Raw genomic sequence first — 13,989 nt, forward strand, 5'->3', positions numbered from 1 at the left:
AAGGACTAGTGGCTCACACTAATCTGGGGGATAAGAATACTATTACATCATTTTAATGCAATGGTCATACATTCAGACAGGGGGTATTTTATAGCACCAAGGCTGTTCCTTCCTGTCTGGTATGTGCCTATTTGGCAACAATTCTGTGCAGAAATGGAAGAAACCAGATTTCTATTTGCGTGGAGAGAATGAAAAAATAAATGTCAAGGAGCAGAAAGTGCGCATTTGTGGATTTATTTTGGTAGCACAGTGGTACAGTGGTTTGCATTACTGTTTTTCTACACTGGGGACATTGGTTCTATTTCACCTGTGTGAAATAATACAAGGCCATCAAAAAAATCTACAGTATACCAACATATATCTCTTCACTCTTCAGTTGTCACAAAATGTCTCCCAACTCAATCCCCCTGCACAAGACCTACGTTTTACATTCAGACTCATTAGCTGCTCTTATTTCCTGTTACAGAACTTTTTTCAGGCTGTGCTCAAACATGAAGACTTTCAACTCAAAACTTTCCAGCATTTCCAAAAAAGAATCACCTCCACAGGCAAGATTATCATATCTCTTCCCACTAAACCTATTCTACCTCACACCCTCTATTCTAACAAATTACCCCCCCCCCGTCATCTACACAGTTCACACAAAATCTACAAGTGCTCCCTTCAGAGCCGTAACTAGACTTTTTGGTGTCCTGTGCCAGAGAGAGCATTGGCGCCCCCCCCCCCCCCCTCCATTTTTTAAATAGGGACATAAAATAATGCACCTGAAAAAGGGCCATGGCTTCATGGGGAAGGGCCAGGGAAGAGATAGGGGTACTCCTGGGGCAGCCAGGGGATGCTAGGTATAAAAGGTTAGGAAGCTACAAATAGGATTTTGGTACTTACCGATAAATCCCTTTCTCCGATTCCACAGGGGACACTGGAGCCTCAGTACAATGGGGTATAGAAGTGGGTTAGCCGGGAGCTGGCATCTTTAATAAAAAAAACTTGAATGGTGGCTAGCTCCTCCCCCTCTATACCCCCCCAGGTCAGTCTAAACAACTGTGCCCGAGGGGAGCTGGAAAAGAAGGAGAAGGAAACAGAGAAACCACAGCATTCATATATAAAGAAGGTTAAGAAAAGACAAACCAACATTCCAATCAGACAACAGTAACATAAACAACCGTCGGAATGTGGAAAAAGTAACAAATGCAGGTAGAGCAGCGCAGGGTGGGCGTCCAGTATCCCCTGTGGAATCGGAGAAAGGGATTTATCGGTAAGTACCAAAATCCTATTTTCTCCTTCATCCACTAGGGGACACTGGAGCCTCAATACAATGGGGACGTCCCAGAGCTCACATCCCGGGTGGCAGAGCGCTGAGAAACCTGCAAAACTGCACGGCCAAACTCTGAAGCGGAGGCCGCAAAAGTATCAAAACGGTAGAATCTAAGAAACGTGTGCTTGCCGGACCAAGTGGCTGCTCGACAAAGCTGGTTTAAAGAAACCCCACGAGCAGCCGCCCATGAAGGTCCTACCGAGCGCGTAGAATGCGCTGTAATAGAAGCCGGTGGTTGCCTGGAAGCCACCACATAAGCCTATTTAATAGTCAGACGAATCCATCTGGAAATAGTTTGTTTGGAAGCTGGCCAACCTGGTCGGGCCAAATCAAACCGAACAAACAAAACATCCGATTTACGGAGCGAAGCAGTCCTGTCGACATAAATCCAGAGTGCTCTGACTACATCTAAGGATCTAGAAGCTGGAGAGTCATCCTTAAACACAGGGACCACAATTGGTTGATTTATATGAAAAGCAGAGACTACTTCTGGAAGAAAGGATTTGTGTGTGCGTAATTCTGCCCTATTTTCATGGAAAATGAGATAAGGAGGACGGCATGATAAGGCCCCCAGTTCAGAGACCCGCCTCGCTGAGGCGAGTGCCAAAAGGAGAACCACCTTCCAAGTTAAGTACTTTAACTCCACCCTCTGTAGCGGCTCGAAGGTTTCAGACTGGACAAAAACCAATACCAAATCTAAGTCCCATGGTGCCGTAGAAGGCACAAAAGGAGGCTGAAGCCTGACCACTCTCTGGAGAAAAGTCTGGACATCCGGTAATAAGGCCAATTTTCTCTGGAAGAAAATGGATAACGCGGATATTTGTACCTTTATGGAGCCCAGACGAAGACCTGCCGTTAAGCCAGCCTGAAGGAAAAGAAGTAGACGTGATACCTTAAAAACTGATGGAGGAGAATTGCGTCTCTCACACCAAGTGAGATAAGCTTTCCATATGCGATAGTAATGCTGAGACGTAACCTCCTTGCGAGCCCTAATCATGGTAGGAATTACACTTGATGGGATTCCCTTCTGTCTAAGAACAGCCCTTTCAGTAGCCATGCCGTCAAACGAAGCCGCGTTAAGTCTTGATAAATAAACGGCCCCTAAAGCAGAAGGTCGTCTTGAAGAGGAAGTGGCCACGGCTCGTCTACCAACAGATTCCTTATCTGCGAGTACCACGCTCTTCTGGGCCAATCTGGTGCTATGAACAGCACTCTGACATTCTCGCGTTTGATTCTCTGAAGTAAGCAAGGAATTAGCGGGAAAGGAGGGAATAAGTATACGTAGTGGAACCTCCACTGTGTTGTCAGGGCATCCACTGCTGCTGCCTGTGGGTCTCTGGTCTGGGAACAGTAAAACAGGAGACATGGTAAGAACTTACCTTTGTTATCTCTGTTTCTACGAAGTCCATAGGGTCCACAGGGTTGACCTTGGGGTATAGCTGGATCTGGATCCACGGGCACCACGCAGTTAAAGCTTTGCTGCTCCCAGGATGCACTTGGGTCCGTCCTCCTCTATACCCCGCCCCCGAGCCACAGGCACCTCAGTTGGTAAGCAGCCAAGGCCGGAGGAGGAGACTAAACAGAGAGAAGGAAGACTGGAACACACAAGAAACCATACTCACAGAAATGGGAGACGGAAAACCGGTGACCAGCCACACAGCCCATATGAAGCCAGGTGCGTCAGGGCGGGCGCCCTGTGGACCCTATGGACTTCATAGAAACAGAGATAACAAAGGTAAGTTCTTACCATATCTCCTGTTTTCTACTTCAGGGTCCATAGGGGGACCACAGGGTTGACCTTGGGGATGTCCCAAAGCAGTTCAACTAAGGGCGGGGACGCTCCTGTGCTGAAAGGAGCACCCGGCGCCCGAAGGATGCATCCTGAGAGGCGAAGGTGTCAAACGCATAGAACCTCAAAAACGTTTGAATTGAAGACCAAGTGGCAGCTGAACAGCGGAGGCGCTACGTCTAGCAGCCCAAGAGGGACCCACAGAACGAGTGGAATGAGCCTTAACAGAGGCTGGCACAGGTAAACCCTCCTGTGCATAAGCCTCACAAATAACTGAACGAAGCCAACGGGCTAACGTTTGCTTGTTGGCAGGCCAACGCCTATTGTTAAAACCGAAGAGGACAAACAATGAATCCGACTTCCTAACCGAAGTAGTCCAGTCCACGTAGATTCTAAGTGCCCGGACTACATCTAAGGAAGCCTCACCAGCTGAAAGATCAGGTGACTGAAAAGCTGGCACGACAAGCTCCTGATTAATGTGGAACTTTGAGACCACTTTGGGCAAAAATTCAGGACGAGTGCGGAGCACCGCTCTGTCCTGGTGAAAAATCAGAAAAGGGGGGCGACAGGAAAGCGCCCCCAACTCGGACACCCTCCTGGCAGAAGCAATCGCCAGGAGAAAAACGGTCTTGAACGTCAGCCACTTGAGGTCCACCGACTCATGAGGCTCAAAAGGAGGACCCTGCAAGACCCGTAGCACCACCGCCAAGTCCCAAGGAGGCACGAAGGGAGGCTGGATCCTGAGAACACCCTGGAAAAAGGTGTGAACATCCGGTAGTGTAGCAATCCGTCGCGGAAACCACACGGACAAAGCAGACACATGAACCTTCAGAGAGGCCAGGCGTAAGCCGAGGTCCAAACCCGATTGAAGGAACTCCAAGATTCTGGAAACCCGGAACACCTGAGGGTCATAGTTTCTGGATTCACACCACTGAAAATAAGTGTGCCACACCCTGTGGTAAATCCGTGCGGAAGCAGGCTTGCGTGCCCTAAGCATGGTACCAATGACCGAACTGGCGAAACCCCTAGACCTCAAGACGGCTGTCTCAAGAGCCACGCCATCAAAGACAGCCGACCAGATCCGGGTAAAGGCAGGGCCCTTGAGACAACAGGTCCCGACGCTGAGGGAGAAGGTACGGAGCGTCGATGGAGAGGCCCTGCAGATCGGAGTACCAAGGACGTCTGGGCCACGCCGGAGCTACCAGCACGAGCGTGCCGCCATCCTGCTTGAATTTCCGCAGAACCGGAGGAAGCAGGGATATCGGAGGAAACAGATACGCCAGGTGAAACGTTCATTTCACCAATAGCGCATCTACCAGACAGGCGCCTGCGTCTCTTGTCCTTGACCCGTAAATGGGCAACTTGTGATTGTGACGGGAGGCCATCAAGTCCAGCTCCGGCAGCCCCCACCTGTCCACGAGTAGCTGAAACACCTCTGGGTGAAGTGACCATTCCCCGGGATGCACGTCGTGACGGCTGAGGAAGTCCGCCTCCCAATTGAGGACTCCGGGAATGAAGACTGCCGAGATCGCTGGAATGTGACACTCCGCCCAAGCAAGAATGCGAGACACCTCCGACATCGCTGCCCGACTGCGAGCTCCTCCTTGGTGGTTGATGTACACCACCGTGGTGGCGTTGTCGGACTGCACCTGAACCGCCCTTCCGTGAAGAGCGGGGCCGGACGACTGCAGGGCCCTGTATACTGCCCGCCGTTCCAGGATGTTGATGGGGAGAAGTGCTTCTTCCGCGGACCAATGACCCTGAAGCGATTATGAGCCAGACACTGCCCCCCAACCCCGGAGACTGGCATGCGTCATGAGTAGGACCCTGTCCGGGATCCAAAAGGGGCGCCCCTCGACCAGATGTGCTGTCTGAAGCCACCAAGCCAAAGACTGCCGAACCTCCGGGGACAACACCAGCATCTGAGAGCGGATCCGGTGAGGTAACCCGTTCCATTCCGACAGAATCAGCCTCTGCAGGGGCCGGGAATGGAACTGGGCAAATTCCACCATGTCGAATGTCGACACCATGGACCCCTGAACTCTCATAGCCGAATGGACCGACAGGCGGCAACTGCTCAGGCAACTGCGTATCCGCAGCTGCAGGGAAGAGACCTTCTCTGGAGTCAGGAAGATCCGTTGCTGACGAGAATCCAGCAGGGCTCCCAAATGAACCATCCGCTGTGATGGAATCAGGGAGGACTATCAGCCACCCGTGCGCTTGCAAGCAAGCGATCGTCAGGTGAAGATGTTGAAGCAGTACCTCCGGGGAGCTCGCCAGCAACAGGAGGTCGTCCAGATACGGCAGCAGCCGTACATTCTGGTTCCAAAGATGTGCGGCCATGACCGCCATAATCTTCATGAACACACTCGGTGCCGTGGAGAGGCCAAAGGGTAGCGCCCGGAACTGAAAATGATGTTGACGGATAGCAAACCTCAGATACCGCTGGTGCGAAGGTGCTATCGGAACATGGAGGTAGGCGTCCTGGATATCCAGGGACACCATGTAATCCCCCGGTTCCATCGCCAGAATGATGGAACGTAACGTTTCCATCCTGAACTTGGGAACTCTGAGAAATTTGTTCAGAGACTTCAAGTTGAGGATAGGGCGATGAGAACCATTGGGTTTCTGCACCAGAAACAGAGAAGAATAGTACCCCGTCCCTCGTTGTAATTGAGGAACGGGAACAATGACCCCTGCTTTCAGCAAGGACTCTATAGCTTCCTGAATCTGTAAAGTCTTGGTCGTATCCTGAGAAGGACTCGTGCAGAAAAACTGGTGGGGCGGTCTGTGCTGAAAAGACAGGGCGTACCCCTGGGAGACCACTTCTCGAACCCAGGCATCCGTGGTGGTATTGTGCCAGCACTGGGCAAATAGAAGAAGTTGGCCTCCCACTCTGGGGTCCCCCAGAGGGAGGCCTGTCCCATCAGGCAGAAGGTTTATCTTCCTGCTTGGAAGAAGGGTGCCTGGCACTCCAGGCCTGCTTCTTGGGCTTAGAAGCGGCCTTGGTCGCCGACTGCCTCGGGAAGGACTGACCTTTGGCCTTGCCCTGAACCCGAAAGGACCGAAAATCAGAGCTCCGTACCTTGGTAGGTGCAGAAGCCGAAGGGAGGAAGGCTGATTTAGACTTAGCCAGAGTATCCACAATTTTGTCCAAGTCTGGACCGAAAAGCAACTCCCCATTAAAAGGTAAGGCCTCTAGGCCCTTTTTGGAGTCAGCGTCAGCTCTCCAAGACCTCAGCCACAAGGACCGACGCGCCGACACAGCTGCAGCCGACACCCGAGAGGTCAGCAGGCTTGCATCTAACGATGCTTCCCCAATGTAGGAAGCCGCATCCCTCATTTGTCCTATCAACGCTCTCTAGATCTCCGGAGCATCTTCCGGAAAGGTATCCTCCAAAGCGTTGGCCCAGCTCTCGATGCCCTTAGCCACCCAAGAGATGGCCATGGACGGACGGGCCACCGCCCCCGAGAGAGAGTAGATAGACTTTAAACAAGTCTCCACTTTCCTGTCCGTGGGATCTTTCAGGGAGGAGATAGACGGCAAAGGCAGCATAGCGCTTTTAATTAAGCGGGTAACGTGGGAATCCACCGCAGGCGGAGTTTCCCACTTCCTGCAAAGAGCCTCAGGAAACGGATAGTTTGAAGCCAACCGCTTCTGCGGTTGGAACCTCTTGCTGGGCAACTGCCAGGTCCCTGCCATATGATCCGTTAACTGATCGGACTGGGGAAAAACCGTCAAAGCTACTTTGGCCTTCTTAAAATTTGGGTACTTTGACCTGGGGGCCGGCACATCCTACTCAATGTGAAGGATGGCCCGCACCGCCCTAACCAATGCCGGCACATTAATGGAAGACTTAGCCTCCACCTCCTGGGCCCGGCATCCGAGTCAGAGTCCTCATGGATCTCCCCGTCATCCGAAGACACGTCCGTGTCCTGAGCTGCCAGTGAAGCCAGAACGGGTCGCTTGGACGCCCGAGGGGGCAAATCACTGTGCAACATAGATTGAAAGGCCGATGACGAAGCCGCCAGGCTCTGAACAGAACTGGAGAGGACATCCACCCAGGGAGGGGGTACCGCCTGAGGATACCCCTGAAAAGGTACCATCGACTGCTGCGGTACCGTGGGGGATTGCACAAATACAGGCAAACCCGCATAAGGATCCACAGTCTGAGACCCGGGAAGAGACTGCACCAGATGCGTCACACCTGGGGAACGGGCAATGGTAGGCTGGGGCAACGCCCTAGAAGGGGCCGCAGTCGGGACCGCAAGCCTGTCCGTGATCGACGCCAGCACTTGCGTAAACATCGCCCACGGAGGATCCTGCGCCACCGGGGGTTTAGAGGGTCCAAGTACCAGCTGGCACCGCCCGCACAGACCGTCCAGAGACAAATCCGCCCCGTCAACTCCTGCCGAACAGCGTCGGCAGGAAAACAACACAGGAGCCACAGAGCGCTCATTCTCCTCATCAGACATGACACAAACTTTTCGCAATAAAAGTGTATCACCGAAACGAGGTAAGGCGTATAACACCTACGCACTCCCAAGCATGCAACACAAACAGCCCACAATATGGTACTGAGTAGCACACCGCAGTATGTGACGGACCTCACAAATACGTAGATTTATATAAGTGAGGTTACAAAGAAAGAACACCCCTCCCCCACGCACCTGCGGGCCGTAGGAGAAGGAAAGGGATAGGTAAAAAGCTGACAGTAAGTAGAAAAGCACAGACAGCAGTACTAGCAAAAGTCACATACCATGCAGAGAAGTTATACTCACTGCACCTTCAGCTACAATCAACTGTCCTGATCAGGGGAGAGGTACGCAGGGGGACCAGTCCACTGGAAGCCTGCCTGGGAGCTCTGCGATGCTGCCTGAAGATGGCCGCCAGAGAGCACTGAGGAGCAGTGGCCAGGAGATAACAGCCCAGCGACGCCTTCGCACATGAGAGAAGGCGCGCTGGGCTGAGGGGAGGGGCGCTAAAGCAGGGAAGGCTGCCTCCCCTGCTAGTATTAAACCCCCAGGGAAGCCGGTTCCCCGCCGGTACTTACACCCTGGAGGCCAGCAGACACGCGGGGTATGCCACAGAGGGGGGGAGCCCGCCGCCGCTACTAGCGCCGCCGGTCTGTCCCCAGAGACCGGCGGCTAAAAGACTGCATTTCCCCCGCGCGCAGCGCTTCGGCTTACCTGGCACCTTGTGTCCGGCAGCAGTCAGTGGGAGCTCCCGGAGCCACGCTAGCACTGACTCCGGGGTCCCGCTGCGATCCCCAGATCAGTACCGGCGTCGCAGCGCCAGCGGGGCTGTTGGAGCGGCAGCATGGACGTCCAGAAGGACAGTCCATTGCTGCCGCTCTGAAGATAGTAAAAAATAATAAAATCTTTTTAAAAAAAAAAAATAAAATAAAATAAAAATAAAGCTTAGGGGCTGCTTATGCAGTCCCACTGAGCAGGGTGACCCGACTCCGGCTGGGCACCAACTAAAACTGAGGTGCCTGTGGCTCGGGGGCGGGGTATAGAGGAGGACGGACCCAAGTGCATCCTGGGAGCAGCAAAGCTTTAATTGCGTGGTGCCCGTGGATCCAGATCCAGCTATACCCCAAGGTCAACCCTGTGGACCCCCTATGGACCCTGAAGTAGAAATTGGTAATTTGTGGTTCAACCTCGATGCCATGAGATCGGCCTGTGGATGACCCCACCTGAGAGTTAGTTGGTGAAATACCTGAGGATTGAGCGACCATTCCCCTGGATGAATATCTTGCCGACTGAGATAATCGGCCTCCCAGTTTTCCACTCCTGGAATGAAGATGGCAGAGATTGCTACTGCAAATTCCTCTGCCCAACGCAGGATTCTGCCTACTTCCTTCATGGCGGCTCTGCTCTTGGTGCTGCCCTGTCTGTTGATATAGGCGACCGCTGTGGCATTGTCCGACTGTACTCGGACTGCCTGACCCTGCAACAGAGGCTGTGCCAGTTGGAGAGCATAAAATATTGCTCTTAACTCTAGAATATTTATGGGTAGACCTGCCTCCCTTTGAGTCCAGTGCCCCTGAAAATGTCTTCCCCGGGTCACTGCTCCCCATCCTCTTAGACTTGCGTCTGTGGTGAGGAGAATCCAATCCCATACTGCGAACCGTCGTCCTGTCAGCAAGTGCGAAGGATTCAACCACCAAATTAGAGATGTTCTCGTCTGGGGAGACAAGAGGACTCGCTGGTGGAGAAATAGGTGGGATCCTGACCACTGGGAAAGAAGATCCAACTGAAAGGGGTGGGCATGAAATCTTGCATATTGAATTGCCTCGAAGGTCGCCACCATCTTTCCCAGCAGGCGGATACAGAGATGTACTGATACTCTGTGATGCCGCAAAATCAGACGCACCATGCTTTGAATGGAGGAGACCTTGTCCTGGGGCAGAAATACCTTCTGTTCCGCTGTGTCCAATATCATGCCCAGGAACAGCAGACGTTGTGTCGGAGTCAAGGAGGATTTTTTGAAATTTAAGATCCACCCGTGTTGCAAGAGAAGATTCTGGGTTAATTGAATGTCTATTAACAATCGAGTTACTGACGGAGCCTTGATCAGTAGGTCGTCTAAATATGGGACAATGACTACCCCCTGATATCGCAGCAGAGCCATCATGACGGCCATGACCTTTGTGAACACTCTTGGTGCCGACAAAAGACCGAAAGGTAGGGCCTGAAATTGCCAATGCGAGTCTAGGACCGCAAATCGAAGAAATGCTTGATGAGGAGGCCAGATAGGGATGTGGAGGTAGGCATCTTTTACGTCTAGGGACACAAGAAACTTGTCGTTCTCGAGTCCTGCTATAACAGAGTGGAGAGACTCCATCTTGAACCTGAAGGCTCAAAGATAAGGGTTTAGATTCCTGAGATTGAGAATGGGTCTCATAGAGCCGTCCGGCTCGGGCACCACAAACAAGCTGGAATAAAAACCCTGACCTCTCTGATGAGTCGGAACTTCCACTACCACCTGGGACAATAGCAGCTTCTGTATTGCTTCTAGAATAACCTCTCTTTTTTCTGATGCCAGTGGTAAACCGGTTGTGAAAAAACGAGAAGGCAGATCTATTCTGAAGTCCAACTTCAGACCGTGTGTAATGATGTCCCTGACCCAGGCGTCCTGGCAAGACTTGAGCCACACTTCCCTGAAGTGTAAAAGACGAGCTCCCACCCTCTGATCTCCCACTGAGAAAGGAGAGAGTCATGCGGAGGGCTTTGCTGTTGTCTTGTCCTGCTGGGACCCGGATGAAGCTGATGTCGCAGTTCTACCACGGCCTCTAGACCCTCGGGAGAAAGCCGGAGCTCCCCTGGAGCGTCCTCTAAACCTGCCGGGGGGACGAAAGGACTGAAAAGAAGGTCCTGCAGAAGGTTTTCTAGGAGGGGGAGCCGCATATGGTAGGTAAGTGGATTTCCCACCGGTAGCTTGTGAGATCCACTTATCCAACTCCGTCCCGAAAAGAACTTCTCCGGTAAAAGGAAGAGCTTCTACAGCTCTCTTGGACTCTGCATCTGCGTGCCATTGACGCAGCCAAAGGGCTCTTCTGGCTGATATACCTAAAGCCGAAGATCTAACGGAAAGACCACATATGTCCTTAGAAGCTTCCCCAAGGAAAGCGGACGATTCTGCAATCTGCTCAGCCAGCTGAATGAGATCTTCAGTCTGCGATCCTGACCTGAGATCTTCTGCAAGCTGTGTAGCCCAGGCTTCGACAGCTTTATTAACCCAACAGCTAACCAGTGCTGGACGCTGTGACACTCCTGCCACTGTATAAATGGATTTTAGCGTGTTTTCCAGATTTCTGTCGGAGGACTCCTTTAAGGAAACAGCTCCCGGAACGGGAAGCACCGTCTTTTCAGAAAGGCGGGATACTGAGGGATCTACAGCTGGGGGAGTTTCGCATAATTTCCTACTATCTGGCGGAAATGGATAATAGGATAAAAGTTTCTTAGAGATTTGAAACCTCTTATCAGGGTGTTTCCACGCTGAGGTTAGGATATCATCCAACTCCTCTGAAGCTGGGAAAGTGACAGCCTGTCTAAATCTCTTACCAAAAATAGACGGTTTAGAAGTCACCTCTGAGTCCTCTATGTGTAAAGCCTGGCATACTGCAGTGATTAATGCATCTACGCCCTGTGATATAGGTTTCGATTCATCAGGAAACTGAACCTCTTCTTGAACCTCGCCCTCCTCAGGTTCCTGCGCTTCCTCATCATCCTAATCATCCCAATGTAAAGGATTCTGGATAAGTCTCTTATTAGGGACATTATATAACGAGGCAGCAGGAGGGGCCTGGGACATAACTTTAGTAAGTCCCTCCACAGATTTGGCTAAAGAACGTGCCCAATGTGGTTCAGGTGATCTCTGTGTGATCACCTCCCTGTCTCTGCGAGCTGCTTCAAGCTCATCAGTCTAGTCATAACCGAAGTTATTTGATCAGACCATAACAGTTGGGATGGAGTGTCGGCAGCCTGCGGTTGAGACATAGACTTGTCACACAGCAGAGAGGAGCTAGATTGTTCTTGTGTGAACTTCTCTGCACATTTTTTGCATGAGAAGGACTAAAGCTTTAGATCCCTTAGAAGCCATGCTGCAGCACTCTGTCACACACACACCACACACACACACAGTAGGTGAGAAGACAGATATATAGACTACACATTAACCAAGGGGGGGCAGAGAGGGAGATTGCTATGCCCCCTTAGCAGCTCTATAATAGAGCTATAAACAGCCTTTAAAAGAAAACCTCTTTACTGGCCTTAATCTGATTTTTTTGTCCAGTCTCCAGTAGCAGCCCTTCTTCTAAAATGGCCCCCAGCGTCTACTGCAGAAGCACTGGGGATGCTGGGAGGCAGGAGCAGAAGACGGACTTAAGCTCCGCCCCCTCCACTATAGAGCCTTCACCGCGGTAGCACTGCTGCTTGTTTGCCCGCCTGAATGAAGTCCTGTCTCTCCCGCTAGTCGGGAAGCCAGGACGCACTGACCTTGAACCTGCCATGGCTGCCGGCGGCGGGGTTTATGCTGGGGGAAGCCCGCGACGAGCGCCGCATGCAGCGTGTCTAGGGCTCCCCAGAGACTGAGGCCTCTGCAGCTGGAGACCTCAGCGCGGACCGCAGGCAGTGGCGGTGAGGTCTCCCCGGCAGCTCCAGCGGTGCAGACAGGCAGGGGCAGTGGGCTGCCTGTCTGTATCCTCAAAATAATTTCTTTAAAAGTGCTCTTAGTGTGCCTTAATAGAGCATAGGTCCAGCTCCCAGGGCACAAACTTTAGACTGACCTGGGGGGGGATAGAGGGGGAGGAGCTAACCACCATTCAAGTTTTTTTTATTAAAGGTGCCAGCTCCCGGCTAACCCACTTCTATACCCCATTGTACTGAGGCTCCAGTGTCTCCTAGTGGATGAAGGAGAAAGTATGAATGATATTAATCATGAAAATTGACAGACCCAAACAGCGCCCCCTGCCATGCGGGGGCCTGTGCTATGGCACTGGTCGCACTGCCCTAGTTACAGCCCTGGCTCCCTTTCTATACTCAAAAAAACTTCACCCAGATTAGCATTGCTGTGTAACTGGATCTTATAGCCCGCTATTAACTTTTTCCACTTGCAATTAAACTATGCATTTTATAGCACTTAACCTCATGTATTAAATGCATATTATCCTATAGATTGTAAACTTGCAAGTAGGGCCCAGTTATTTATTTGTCGATTTGTTAATACCCAGTCTTGGATACTCCAAATACACTGCTAGGTAATTGGCCTTTCATGAAATGAACCCTAGTTTATGTTTCTGAGTGTAGGGTAGTATAGATTGTAAGCTCCATGGGACAGTGACTAATATGTAGGTGCTATATAAAACTTGTTAATAAATGTGAGGAAACAAGAGGTATGTGGACTATGAATATAGTTATGCCATGTTTCCCACGTCATAATAGTCTGATAAAATTACTTTTTATCCCTGATGTCACCTTACTGAAAATGTGTATACCCATGTTGTATTATGTTTATAATCCACAGGTACTGTATATGTAAATTTGTGATGTATTCGATATATTTTCTGTGCTATATAATATAAACCACATGGTGCAATTGAAGCATAAAGGCACCTTCTCCACAGGGAGCCAACAGTCACCAACCGCCATGGGGGAGGACACTCAGTGGGCGATTCGATTGTTTTTTCTATACGCATAGGCGCCCCACAGAGCAATTCAATTGTTGCTCCATTCGGATTGCTAAAGCCCAAGGGGGGACACATTTCTTCTCGCAGTTTGGGCCCCCTAATGGGGGTTTGGGTGCCCAAACGGCTGTTTGAGTGCCCTAACCACTTCTTTAGACTGATTTAGCCACTTTGCGCGACTAAACCCGGTGCTTTTAGGCGCGTTAAATACTAATGGGCGCCTGAACGGAGAAACAATTGAATTGCTCTGTTGGGTGCATTTTCATATAGACGCCCAGCAGAGGGCGCACAAAACAACTGAATCATCCCCACAGAGTTAAGTCTTATAATTTTCCCATTATCATGACATGGATACAGCCCCTATTCCGACCACCACTAGCTCCAACACTGTGGGAATAATGAAAGGGATATAACCTGTGTTTTTAACTGTATTGGTGTGTTCGTGGATTGGTGACTAGAAACTGCGTTTCCTGCGCTGTACTGCACTTGTGTATGTTGTACCTGCAAAGAATCTCATCCCTCTGGTGAAAGTATATCAACATATCTGTATTGCCATCTACAGAATAAACTGTGTTTTGGTTGCAACAATCTGCCTGGGTCATTTAAAAGAACCCACTAGAACGTACAGTCCTAACAATAAATAACTACATTTTCGCAGGTATACACAGAGCCTGTTTAGTCATGATTCATGGACA

General features: G+C 51.0%; 2 protein-coding genes and 1 pseudogene across 3 annotated transcripts in view; all 3 read right to left on the bottom strand.

The window, feature by feature from the left end:
- LRRC74B (leucine rich repeat containing 74B) overlaps window positions 1–13,989 on the bottom strand; it is a 69,184-nt gene that overhangs the window by 18,543 nt on the left and 36,652 nt on the right. The window lies entirely within an intron of this gene.
- Window positions 14–9,552, bottom strand: LOC148534897 (uncharacterized; annotated as a pseudogene).
- LOC148534898 (lamina-associated polypeptide 2, isoforms alpha/zeta-like) lies at window positions 10,327–13,109 on the bottom strand. The gene is made up of 2 exons (XM_088465363.1): window positions 13,086–13,109; window positions 10,327–11,340 (listed from the first exon to the last, which is right to left on the bottom strand). The coding sequence occupies exons 1-2, from the start codon at window positions 13,107–13,109 to the stop codon at window positions 10,327–10,329; spliced, it is 1,038 nt and encodes a 345-aa protein (XP_088321489.1).

Source organism: Taudactylus pleione, unplaced genomic scaffold (genome assembly GCF_031769625.1).
Source record: "Taudactylus pleione unplaced genomic scaffold, aTauple2 ptg000062l, whole genome shotgun sequence".
Classification (NCBI taxonomy): domain Eukaryota; kingdom Metazoa; phylum Chordata; class Amphibia; order Anura; family Myobatrachidae; genus Taudactylus; species Taudactylus pleione.

What these genes read in the sequence shown, in the direction of transcription:
- LOC148534898 (XM_088465363.1), bottom strand. Translation starts at nt 13,109, where the DNA reads ATGGGTATACACATTTTCAGTAAG. An exon ending in GTATACACATTTTCAGTAAG is followed by an intron (nt 11,341 to 13,085) that starts GTGACATCAGGG and finishes TGGGATGATTAG; the next exon opens with GATGATGAGGAAGCGCAGGA.